The 12,009-nt window shown below is 54.8% G+C and overlaps 5 protein-coding genes across 5 annotated transcripts; 2 read left to right on the top strand and 3 right to left on the bottom strand.

The window, feature by feature from the left end:
- Positions 1-154: 154 nt before the first annotated feature.
- On the top strand, positions 155-2,995 carry PHSY_000993 (hypothetical protein; the record flags this gene model as incomplete). Its single annotated transcript, XM_012331625.1, has 1 exon — positions 155-2,995. The coding sequence occupies one exon, from the start codon at positions 155-157 to the stop codon at positions 2,993-2,995; it is 2,841 nt and encodes a 946-aa protein (XP_012187015.1).
- A 388-nt stretch (positions 2,996-3,383) lies between these two features.
- Positions 3,384-4,514, bottom strand: PHSY_000992 (glycoside hydrolase; the record flags this gene model as incomplete). Its single annotated transcript, XM_012331624.1, has 1 exon — positions 3,384-4,514. The coding sequence occupies one exon, from the start codon at positions 4,512-4,514 to the stop codon at positions 3,384-3,386; it is 1,131 nt and encodes a 376-aa protein (XP_012187014.1).
- A 715-nt stretch (positions 4,515-5,229) lies between these two features.
- Positions 5,230-5,586, bottom strand: PHSY_000991 (hypothetical protein; the record flags this gene model as incomplete). The annotated part of the gene is made up of 1 exon (XM_012331623.1): positions 5,230-5,586. The coding sequence occupies one exon, from the start codon at positions 5,584-5,586 to the stop codon at positions 5,230-5,232; it is 357 nt and encodes a 118-aa protein (XP_012187013.1).
- A 533-nt stretch (positions 5,587-6,119) lies between these two features.
- PHSY_000990 (telomere-associated helicase) lies at positions 6,120-8,048 on the bottom strand (the record flags this gene model as incomplete). Its single annotated transcript, XM_012331622.1, has 2 exons — positions 6,120-6,269; positions 6,336-8,048. 2 exons carry the CDS (start codon positions 8,046-8,048, stop codon positions 6,120-6,122), a joined length of 1,863 nt encoding a protein of 620 aa, XP_012187012.1.
- Positions 8,049-8,506: 458 nt separating this feature from the next.
- Positions 8,507-11,408, top strand: PHSY_000989 (alcohol dehydrogenase; the record flags this gene model as incomplete). The annotated part of the gene is made up of 3 exons (XM_012331621.1): positions 8,507-9,544; positions 10,296-10,343; positions 10,599-11,408. The coding sequence occupies 3 exons, from the start codon at positions 8,507-8,509 to the stop codon at positions 11,406-11,408; spliced, it is 1,896 nt and encodes a 631-aa protein (XP_012187011.1).
- Between the last annotated feature and the right edge of the window lie 601 nt (positions 11,409-12,009).

Raw genomic sequence — 12,009 nt, 5'->3', positions numbered from 1 at the left:
AACCGCTCTACCTGTTGACGGCCAGGATTCTCATTCGGACATTTGAAGCGTTCATTCGCTCTTCCGATTCTCACACAAGCGAGTTCTCGCGGCAAGCGTACAGCGGTAGACTTTCGGCACCTTCATGGGACTCACGGTGGAACCTTTGTACGCGATGAGCATGGACGAGTTTGGCTTCTTCTCAGAGGCGTCAACTGCGTCGGCGAAAGCATCTTCGTCCTACTCGGAGAGCACGAGGTCGCAATCCTCTTCGCAACATGCCTCTTATCAGCGCAGTGGATATCCAGAGTTCGAAGAACAGTATCAGTCACGAGCTCAACCCTCGTCACAACCTCTGGATGTCCATCAGCATCGATATCTTCAACCCCAACAGCAGCAGCAGCAGCAGCAGCAGCAGTATCCACACCGCCTGGCCAAGGCCGAATCTGATAGCCCATCAGCCCCCCTTCGCCGCTCCAACAACATGAACACCAGTGTCCACGACTCACCCACAACTGCAAAGCGAGGATCCAATCTTGCCTGTCTTAAGTGCCGTGCGATCAAAGTCAAGTGCTGGAAGAGCAACCCCAACGACCCTCGCTGCGCACGATGCAACCGGCTCGACTTGTTCTGCGAGTTTCGCGAGCACCACCGCGGAAAGAAGCTGGAAAAGGTCATTGCCGACGAGAATCGACATGTCATCCTCACTCCAGAGATGTTGCGACGAGCACGTCTCCATATCCTCCGCTGCAGTAGCTATCCGCTCAATCTTGATCTAGCGTCGATGGCGGTCATCGAAAATGCTGAGGATGCTGCTCAACTGAGGGCGCCTCCAAGTTCTTCGATCCAAGCCTTTCCCACGATGCTGGCCGACCCGACGTACCCAAGTCTTGCGGGTATGGCAGCTTCGGAGTCACCAAGCCCTCTGGGCATGGCATCGAGCGTGTACGACGATGTGGTGCAGATGAATGTCTGCAGCTGGACAGACGCCTGCTATCTGTTCAGCTTGTTCATGACGCAGCTCAATCCGATCGTTGCGTTGCTCGAGCCGAGTCTTTATACGGTCCAGTATACCCGAGAGCAGTCGCCCATCCTCTTCTCCAACATCCTCTCCGTGTCCAGCCGCTTCTTTCGACCTGAACTGCATCCACAATGTCAAGCTTCCGCCACAGCCATCCTCAAATTTGCGGCCAGTCGTCAATTGTGCAGCATCGATCACGTCCAGGCATTGATCGTCTCCGCCGTCTGGGCCACGACAAGCGATGCTGCCAGATACGAGACTCTGGTTGCGGCGGTTGCATACGCGTACGAGCTCGGACTGCCGTTCTGCTTTGAGTCCGGAATGGCGGTCGCCTCTGCCACGAAACCGTACATGCCGCCTCTTCCCGTGCATTTCCTGCACGCAAGTCATCAGTCGACGACTTTGCGAGTGCAGCAGCGTACTTGGATCCAGCTGTGTCTTCTCGAGCTGAGCAGACAGAGCGATTCAAAACGTTCATCGACGCAGAACAGACCCGAATTGATCGCTCAGAACGACCTGCCCAACGTGAGGGCTTGGTACGAGCTGCATCACTCGACTATGTCGGCCAACGACACGCGCCTAGCCTATCAATTGGACTTTGCCCTTTGCCAGAGGCACTTCAATCTTCTCGCAGCTTCCGTTCCGGGGTCGGATCAAGCTTTGAGCAGCAGCATCGATTCGCAACTGGTACGAGAGAGGGAATGCTTCGCGACATGGTTCAACACGTACGGCGAAGACTACGTCCCACGATACGGGATGGATCGATACAGCAGCACAGAGGCTGGGTTTCTGCTCCTTCTATATCGATTCGGACGAGCAGTGCAGCTGCATTCCATCCTCAACTCTTCACAGCTGCTGCGAGATCGTTGGGCGGCCACTGCCACCGAATTGGCTTTCAAACTGATCGACTACTTCATCAACAAGATCCTTGACCAGGACAGTGCCTTGTCATCGATGCTTCGTCTCAGCCCGCAGTATATGGCAGTCGGCTGCGTATCCGTTGCCAGATGGCTGCTCAACTCTCCACACAGTCATCGCGCGATAGATCGCGTACGGGAGGTGGTACGTCTGCTCGGCCTCCCGCAGTTCTACCCTGACGGAAACCGAGTGGCCACATCCAACGAGTTGACCGGACAACTGGATCAAGCATTGCGTTCACTGCTGGGCGATGCGGGAGCGGTAATCTCTCCAGGCTTGAGTACCAGTCCGAAACGCACACGTGCGCAAGACTATCAGCAACAGGCTTGGGATGGACAGAGGAAGCAGCAACGTCGTTTACACAAAGTGCCAGCCTTCGGTAGCGTCGGAGATCGTGCTGCTGATTCCAACTCGGATCGGATAAGCGATCGTTCGCTTTCATCCACCATCAGGCCTGCAGGCTCGGGAGCAGAAGGCAACTTGAGCATCGATCTAGGATTGGCTGAAACACATTGGCCAGCATTGATGGCTATGGGATCACAGCCTTCGTTGACACCAACATCGGAAGGTAGCTTTTCAAACGTTGCTATGGCTCCCTCATCGATCTCTCCTTCAGCTTCGGACTCTTCAGCCGTGTTTAGCGTAGCAGCGGCGACGACAACGCTTCCCGATTCGTTGGATTTGGGATCGTATCAGTACGGCACCACAGGCGCGATCGCGACGGCTCCGACAGATCCAAGTTCGGTAAACCCAAGGCAGTACTATACCTCAGGATTGAATGCTTCGTACTCGAGCCTGGCCGGAAGCGGAACGACGTTCGACGGAGCAAGCGGCGGCGGACAATTCGGGCCGATTCAGTCTTTTGCTCTGGAACGAAACAGCACTGTGGTTCCACAGTCGTACAATGCCGCGGCAGGCGGCACACGAACGGGTGCTCAACATCAGCAGCCACTGTACGTACGGATGGAAGTCGAAGCTCATGGCGGACTGGATGCATCACTGGCGATCGGACTGGGCGCGAGCTATGATGGCAGCAGTGCCGGGTCGGATCTGATGACGAATCACGCTCGACAGTAGAGACGCGGGGTGAATTTCAATCTCATAGATGATCGCAGGTCGGGAGAATGTGTGCGTGCAAAGCTGAGTGAAATTGTCACGGAATGTTGTCCGAGTCGGAGTGAGTGCCTACCTCGCGAGATGCAGGATGCGTCGCCACGTGTCAAGTGCCGACCTGTCATCGTGTCCGTCTCTGCGGTCTTCTGCTCGAACGCTCGCTCGTTTCTGCAGCACACATCTCAGCTGAACCCAACTTGTGGTTTTTCAGACACACCCATACGGTAGAAGACGATAATAGAATAATGTGCTCGATTGTCCGTGATCAAGAGAAATAGAAAGGCGATGCGTACATGTGGGATCAACAAGTAGAAGCTTGTCTTTGACGGATAGGTCTCCTTCGTTCCAGCTCCTAACTCAACCCAGCGGCGTCGGTGATAACGCTCAGCCTGTGAGGAGTCATGTGCGGGTACTCCCAGAACATGGCGCCACCCTTCCAACCGTTCTGGACGGCGATCTTCAAGCAGGCGCCCTCTACGCTCGGTCGCATGAATCCGTCATCCGCGTCGTTCTCCCACGCCGGCTTGCCGACGACCAACTTGTCCAAGGGAACGCCGGAGTACTTGTTGATTTCGAAGAGGCTTGTGAGGGGGAAGTTGTTTCCGGAGTTCCAGATGAGTTCGTCGCAGGTGTTGTAGTTTTCCTGGTTGTAGAACTGGACGTTGTACCAGTCGATGAGGTCACCGACTTGCTGGTGGATGGTGGTGTAGCCGTTGGGGTACATTTGGGTGTTGAACCAGGGAGCGACGGGAGCGTGGGTGATGATGTAGTCGGGACTCGGCAGTTCCTTTCGCAGAGATCGGGTGAGCTCGATCAACCACGGTGTACTCTTTCCCGCACCGAACAGGTCCATCTCTTCGTAGTCGACGTCTACACCATCCAATCCGTTCTTCTTGACAAACGCTGCAATCGTCTTTCCCAGAGCGGTGGCATTCTTACCCAACGACTGCGGTGTATCCGTCGCACCGAACACCGACACCATCAACTTCATACCAGCTCCTGCATATCGGCTCTTGAACCACTTCTTATCCGCATCACTCTTAGCCGCAAATTTCTGCGCGTTATCCGCAACGCCGAATTTCACCGTCCAGAATGCCAGGTTGAACACGTTGAACCCGGTGATGTTCCAATAGGGAGGTGCACCGTACGACTGTTCCGCCACGTCTTGGTCTCCGTACAGGACGAAACGCGGGGCTGCGACGGAGTCGATATCAGCGGTAGGGAAGCCAGAGTCGAGGAGCTTGACACCGGGTGCGTTCTTGATGACCTGGACGGGGGAGTGGGACTGGCCGAAGAGGGAGGTCAGGGTAGACCAGACGGTGGAGGTGACGCGAGCAGGGATGGAGTCGTCGTAGAATTCAGCGGCGGGAGTGGAGAGGCCGTTGTAGCCGTTGTACAGGGATTGCTGGTGCGGGATGGCGAGGACGGAAGGGGTGATGGCGATGGCACCGGCAACGGTGATGGCGATGGATGGGGTACGCATTGCGAGAGATTGTCTAGTTGGTCGGATGGGTACGGGTGTATTTGTCAAGTGTCTTTGTGGGAAAGCAAGGAGGGGGTAAAGGGGAGATGGGAAAGGGAAAAGCTTGGGGGGTTAATGAAGGTAGAGTGGAGAGAGAGAGAGCGAAGCTCGATGAGGAAAAGGGAAAAGACGAAACGGTAATGGATGAGAAACCTTCGTCGATACTTATATGAGCAGGTCCTCTGCGCTTCACATCTACCTTTCGCTCCTCCTTACAGCAGCGTATGTCCGGCGGAACAGCCTCCTCGTGTAGAATAGACTGCTGCGCGCCGCACGATGGAACGTCAAGTCAAGAAATCGAGCTCTTCAACTCCACGGCGCATCTTGACAGCTCAGTGGCATTGATGCGCAACACGGCTTCGGCAAGCGGCAACTTTTTCCAGGGCAGGCGTCAAGGTAGAATCTCTCTTCGGAGTTTCAATTGGTACAAACGCACTGCTCATTGCACATGAAGAAGCCCGAATGCCTCGTTGGTGGCTATGCCCATCCATCGTTGACCTTGCTTCGCAGTGTGCTTTCGAAGTGGTTGATGTGCGATCTGGTGCAGATCCTCGCAGCTGGTGCAGTATATGCGCAGTGCAAAGAGGTGATACTCGCGCGATCCAACCTGCTGTCGACGTTCGCTTGCGTGGGAAAAGGCCAACCTTGTTCCGAACCAAGATCAATGCAAAGTGTGTTACGAAAAGGAAAACTCTATGTTGAACTTCGCAGTGACTCCATGTGCGTCTTGATGAGCAGCTGACCGCGATGACAACCGAAGGCGTTCGAGGAGATGTTGAACGCGGCCAATTCGTGTGATGTTCCCACGGCCAGCGGCTGACCGGACTTTGTCCTCCGCCGTCACTTGCAACGTGAGCAGAGATGTTGAAAACTGCCATTTACGGCGTAAAGGGAGCGCGGAAATCAGGAACCACACATGGGCAGTGACGTCTGCAGCGTAATGCATGGTCCGGTCGAGCCGAGACGGGGGGGCACAACGCAGTGTAGCCAAGATTGGATGTTCTCGAACATCGATCGAAAACCTTATGATCATTCGTCGGCAAAAGCGCTGCTCGGCACGACAGGTGAATCGGACAGGCTTGCCCACTTGTAACTAGAAGCCCACACCACAGGGTTGGCGCAACCGAGCTGGACAGCAACCTTCCTATTCGAAACGAGATGAAATCCCCTCTGGATATCATGCCGTGTCGGCGAATTCTTTTGAAATGCATTTTTTTGGTGTCAGTTGCCAAATTGAGCGCAGCAAGAAAAAACCGCACTTCTCACCCTCGCGTGTTGAAAGAGCTTCCACCACGGCGAACAAACGCATGCTTTATCGGGCGATTTTGCGAGATCTGCCCCCGATCACCTTTCAGAACACACTGCTCCTAGGAGCGTCAACATTTGTTCACATAGAGCAGGCCGATGCAGATTGATGATGCTGCGATTCGCACTTTTGAGGGAGAGGGTATGTCTCAATCGAGCGGTAGCTCGCTACCAGGTCATGATGAACAAGTCGAAAGGAAGCAAAGTTGTCAGCATCGGAATACTCACTCGGGAACTCAAAAAGCATTACGGGTTCGCAACTCACCTTGGCTCCGTTCTACGGCTGGCAGGATAGTACGTCGACCAAGCAAAAGCGTTTCCTGACCGAAAAGATCCAGGATTGACAACATGACATCCCTCGTATGTCAATTCGTACCGGTCGTATGCATCGGCCAGCACCAACTGTTTTTCCTCCAAAAAACCGGAAGTCAGTCAAACCATTCCATCTTGTCTCCATCTCGATAGCGAACGACTTACCGTAGTAGGCATGGGGTACAAGCTCAACGAATGATCGTGATCCCAAAGCACCGGTCTGATCCTTTGAGCCAGTGGAACCAGATGTGCCTGATCCAATACTGTCGACACCAAGAACTTCTTCAGATCTCTCTCCTCCCTCTCCCTCTCCTCCCTCTCCTGCTCCCTCTCCTCGTCCTTGATCCTCACCGTATTCCTTAAAAATCTCGTCATGGTATCATCGCGGTACACGACGATCTGTTGCGAAAAGTACGAGATTCGGCACGGATTCGATGCCAGGTGGATCGTGCCCTGCATCGCCTTCAACTTGTTCAGCAGCGGTTGCACCAGCACCTGTGGCAGAGGAGGTCGTGGTACCAACGAGGTCGAGAAGGGATCTTGCGGTCCGGGTACCAGGATGATGTGGCTCGAACGAACGACTGCCGGGAAAGCGGAGAGCGTTTCTCCCAACGCCGCGAATCCAGCCTTGTACTTTTCCACCATGTCCGCGGAAGTGTACTGCTGCGAAGCAAAGTTGCCGCACAGCACCAATGCGAAAGGGATGAACTCGGCATCCACATACCCCTGAAGAACCGTGGAGAAGGCGGACATGGTTTTGGGGTGATCCAGATGCAAATCCGAAAAGATGACAAAGCACAGATCCGAGTGGTTGGCTTCGTGCACCTGAAAAGCCGCTTCTTCTTTCACGGAGATGGCGCCTCTCCAAGGAGCCGCAACGGCACGACTGGGGGCGGACGCGGACGAGAGGATGGGCGGTTGAGGTGCGCCGAGGAAGTCCGTGTGCGCGTGGATGGAACGTGCCTGTGCGCGCGTCTCGCTAGGTGGGTGACCGATGGCGAACACACGGATGCGTTCTTCGACCGTGTACTCTCCCTCGACGAGGATGAGGCTTCCTTCCGTAAAGATTCCTTCACCCGGGATCGCGGTTTGCAGATCCAGCCCGACGGTCCCGTCTGCATCTTCGAGTTCGTACCGACCATCGGAGGAGGTGCTCAGCATGCCGAACAGCAAAAACCTCTGCCCCTGTCGTCCGAGCAGGTTCTTGGTCGAGGTGAGCTTCATGAACCCATCCGCGACGTTCTTCGACGAGCTCGCTGTGCCGATCGCTAATGGTGGACAAAAGTTCTCGTTCCTCGCAATGACGCTCCTCAGGATATGATACCTTTGTCTTGGGAAATTGGATCTGGTGGAAGCCGTCGGCAGCACAGTCGGTGAAAGGCTCGCTGGTTCGAACACCTTGCGTATCGGATCGAAAGCCAGCTTGGGCTGGGTGAACGCCGAATGGACGCCAAAGTACCGATGCGGATCCGGCAGCTCTCCGTCCGTCAACTCGTGCCCATGGCTGTTCGTCGTCCCCGTCCCTGAGCCACCGTTCGCTGCCGAATCGGCAACGACGAGTCTCGAGTACACCTTCTCCAACGCGGCTGCCGTCACAACGTCCGACGAGTCTTCCTCTCCTCCTAGATCGAGCGCTGCCGAAGGTTTGGACGTATATGATGCGTGCTTGGAGTCGACATCGGTCTGACCTTCTACAATACCCTGCGCAAGCGCGTCGATGGCTTCCTCCCACTCGAGTGGTTGTTGGAGCAGACCATGTTCTGCCAAGGTGGACGTGATGAATGCGATGGCGGAGGAGTGGAGCTGTAGCGAGTGTTTGGTTGTGAACACGCGCAGGATAGCTCTGCGCAGTTCTGGTGGTGGTGCCACTGCTGCCATTGTGACTGGCGTGTTGTGAGATGGTGGTGGAACCAGACGAGTAAAACGAGTGAATGTCGGTGAAAGCGGTGTTGTTCTCTTTTCCTGCCACGACACGCGTGTTGTAAAGTGCAATTAACGCGACTGGCAACAGAGAAAAACAAGATCGGGATTCCCGATTCTGTGTTGAAAGTCGCCGCTTTTTTACGCAACGGTGTACAGTAACAGTGTGGAGGCCGATGGCGAATGGAGTTTGTATGGTTGTGTAACCGCTGTGACGCTGTGTACAGGTGTCGAACGACACCCGCGTTCCATCATCGAGCAGCGGAAAGCATCTATGCACTGGTCTGACGCAGATACTGCAGCCGGTGAAGTCGCACAACGGCCAGCAAGATTCTCCATCTCGAACTTGCCTCCGCACCACCAGCTGTCGTTCTCCTCCTGCTCCTTTTTTACCGTCAGTCGCTTCTACATTCAACATGTCGTTCTCAGCATCTTCAAGCACCATCGCATCCGATGTGCCCAAAACCATGAGAGCGCTCCTCATCGAGGAGTTCAACGCCGATCCACCCTACGTCCTCCGCAACGACCTGCCCGTCCCCTCGCCCGGCCCCAACGATGTCCTCATCCGCATCGCCACCGCAGGCTATTGTCACACCGAGATGATGGTGGCTCGCGGAGAGTTCGCCTCCAAATCGCGAAAGCCCCTGCCCCTCATCCCCTCGCACGAGCCCACCGGTATCATCGTCGGTCTCGGCAGCACCGCCTCCTCCACCACCCCCGCTGGCGCCTCCTCTCCACTACAGCTCGGCGATCGGGTCGGAACCATTACATTCTACGACCCCTGCGGTACCTGCCCGGAGTGCAAACGTGGAACACCCAAATACTGCACTGAACAGGACATGCTCGGTGTCACCGCTAACGGCGGTTTCGCAGAATACATGCTTGCAGACTATCGTTCCTGCATCCCTCTTCCCGATGCATTGGACTTTGATTCCGCTGCACCGCTCTTCTGCGCCGGTGCTACGATCTACACTGCCATTGCACAGTGTCGTCTGGAAAAGGGTTCCACCCTCGCCATTGTCGGAGCGGGTGCGTTGGGCCATCTCGGTGTGCAGTTTGCCAAGTGTCTCGGCCTCAAAGTCTGGCTGTTCGACGCCAGAGATGCTCCTTTAGACATGTGCAAATCTCTTCCATATCCACCCGATCTCTCAATCAACTCTGGCGATATCAATGGACACGATCAGCAAGCCGTAGACACTTTCGTCCGCGAAAAGCTCGCGGGTGAAAGAGCAGATGCAACCATCATGTGCACAGACGTCATCCCCGCTTACGAGTTCGGTCTAGCAATCACCAAGAATCACGGTCTGTTTATGGTCGTAGGTCAACCCAACGATCCCATCCCCATCCACTATAATCACTTCATCTTCAGAGACATCACTGTGAAAGGAAGTCTGTTGGGCGATCCAAAGACCACAAGGGAGATGTGCGAGTTGGTCGCGAAGCACAAGATCGAGGTTAGAACGAAAGCCTATCCGTTGCAAGAGGTGGACAGGATGAGGGAGGATTACGCTAAGCCGGAGCATCAGGGAAAGATGGTCATTAGGGTGAATGGCGATCTGTAGTAGTTTTCACTTGGGATCTGTTCTGTCACTCGAGGAGATGTCTTGTTTGCGTTCAGTAAACCTCGACCGTGGATCTGGTTTTGACACTGGATGAAGTCTTGCGAGTTGAAGAGAGTTGGCTTCGCACGTGCGATCGAGGACACAGCGCAAGTATCGTTCAGCCTGGAAATCGTATCACAGATCTTCCAATGTTGGCGTACTCAGGGTCACGATTCGGTTGGCAAGAACTGGTTGCCGAGACTTTTAGTGCTTCCGAACATCCACTCACCCTCGAAGCCTCTCCCCGCTTTGGCTAGCGCTCGTTGCCAATCTTCGCGGGCCCTGGAAAGTCGGTTGCAAGCTGGCACGTTCCTGTTGCACCCACCTGACAGCCAGGATCCCAATAGTACAAGCGCATTAGCGCCCTACCACACAATCTCCACACAAAGGGGCTGCTCGGAACGCATTGCACCGACACTAGCGCCGAAGGTCTGCACAGCGCAAAGCGTCTCCTCTCCAAGCTTGGCATACACGTTTGATATGTAGCCGAGCGCCAATTTGCCCTTCGACTCCCAAGCGAGGGCTGCACTTCACTGCGGCTATCAGTTCAATTTTCGCCTGCACCCTGAATCGCACCCTTTCTTCCCGCTTTTGCGTACTCTAGCCGAGGCGAAAACGTGTGGCGCTAACCGACGTGCCTGTCCTTTTCCAGGTGTGGCCGATGCCCGAGAAGAAAGCGAGATATGGGGGTGGGGTGGCAGGCGATTGATGGCAGGAAACCGCTTCAGAGGAATTGCTGGTAGCAGAGTAGAGGGGATGTGGTAGAGATACAGTTCAGCGTAGCGGTGAGGAGGAGAAATCACCCGCCGGATCATGCTGGTCCTTCGACCTCGCTCACTTGCATGACAACCGATCTGGCATATGCTGTAGCACGCTTAAATACCTCGAGCGACTTCGTTGTTGTGAGGTCGAGCATCGACGTCGTCGGCAGAAGCGTATAAAGAGACCGTCTCTTCAGAACCTCAGCGAGTACATCGAAGTTCACCATCTCGCAAACCACCCGCACCGCACTCCCTGTCGTTCAACCGCCAACATGTTCGGCCGCACCTCCCTCCTCACCGCTCTCGCACTTCTCTCCCTCACCGCCAGCTCCGCGCTCGCCGCCACCCTCACGTGGGACTGCACGCGCGTCCCCAACATCTGCTCCAACGACTGCTACGCCATCCAATGCGCCTCCAAACCCACCACGCTCCACCGCGATTCCGCCAACGCCTCGACCAACCGTGCCGAGACGGCGTGCAAATCTCCCAACCGCTGCTCCGGCAACCCGTCCGATTCCAACTCTTGTGGTACGTTCTTCCTTCCACCTTCCCTCCTCATTCTATCCTGCTGTGTTACTAACGTAACTTGTCTGTTGTCCGGTGGAGTTTGTGTAGATGAGTATCCCTACGCATCGTCACAAGAAGGCGGTGCGGGAAGCGTAACCCGATGCGTTCCAAGCACCGAAAACAGTCGTCAGGGTGGAACGCTCTCTAGCTTCTACACCAACAACGGCATCGAAGACGGCGACGCCTACAATGTCGCTTTCGCTTCGACTAGTGGGTTGCAGTACTGCAGTGGTTCTTGCACTAACACGGGCAACCAATTGATTAAGAGGTACCCGGTGTTGGGTCCGCAGTACGTGCCCAGATCGTTCGTTACGGATGAAGGGCATGAATTGACCAGTAAGTATTCGCAGCGCAGTAAGAAAGTAGGGTCAGTGGGTGAAGATGACTGATCAAGAGACTTATTTGTTTGTGTCTGAGAACAGTGTTCGAGAGAGTCGATAGCCCAGGTTCATTGGACAGCGTGGTGGGAACACAGACTTGGTTGAGCCACGAGGAGCGACATGTTACTATCGTGCGAGCCGTCGCCTAAAGCGTCACTGTTCTTCTGGAGCGACTGCTTCCTCATGTCGTCTGTCGGGCTTCCATCTTTTACGAAGTGCGAACGTCACATCTCACATATCAAACAACACCCACTACACAGTCACACGAATCACACCACGGGGACAGATCACTTGGACCACATCACTTGAAACACATCACACACTCGAGACCGGAATAGTGAAGCAATGAAACGGGTTGGCTACAGAGATTGCATCGAAGGCTGGCTACTTCTTCATGTCTTCCATCGAGCTTCCATCCTTCACGAATTGCGAAGAGTCATCTCACACGTCACATAGATCACTCTAGCCGAAAAAGTGTAACAAAGAAGCGGGTATGCTGTGAAGATTTCGTTAACGACATGACAAACAGAAAGACCAAAGTGGAACTGAGTTCCTCGGACACATAGACAAAGATAAATACAACTGGTAACGCCCATGAACCTTGCTTCCC

Source organism: Pseudozyma hubeiensis, assembly GCF_000403515.1.
Source record: "Pseudozyma hubeiensis SY62 DNA, scaffold: PHS13, whole genome shotgun sequence".
Taxonomy (NCBI): Eukaryota; Fungi; Basidiomycota; class Ustilaginomycetes; order Ustilaginales; family Ustilaginaceae; genus Pseudozyma; species Pseudozyma hubeiensis.
The sequence above is the reverse complement of the archived record's forward strand: the minus strand, read 5'-3'. Positions and strand labels throughout refer to the sequence as shown.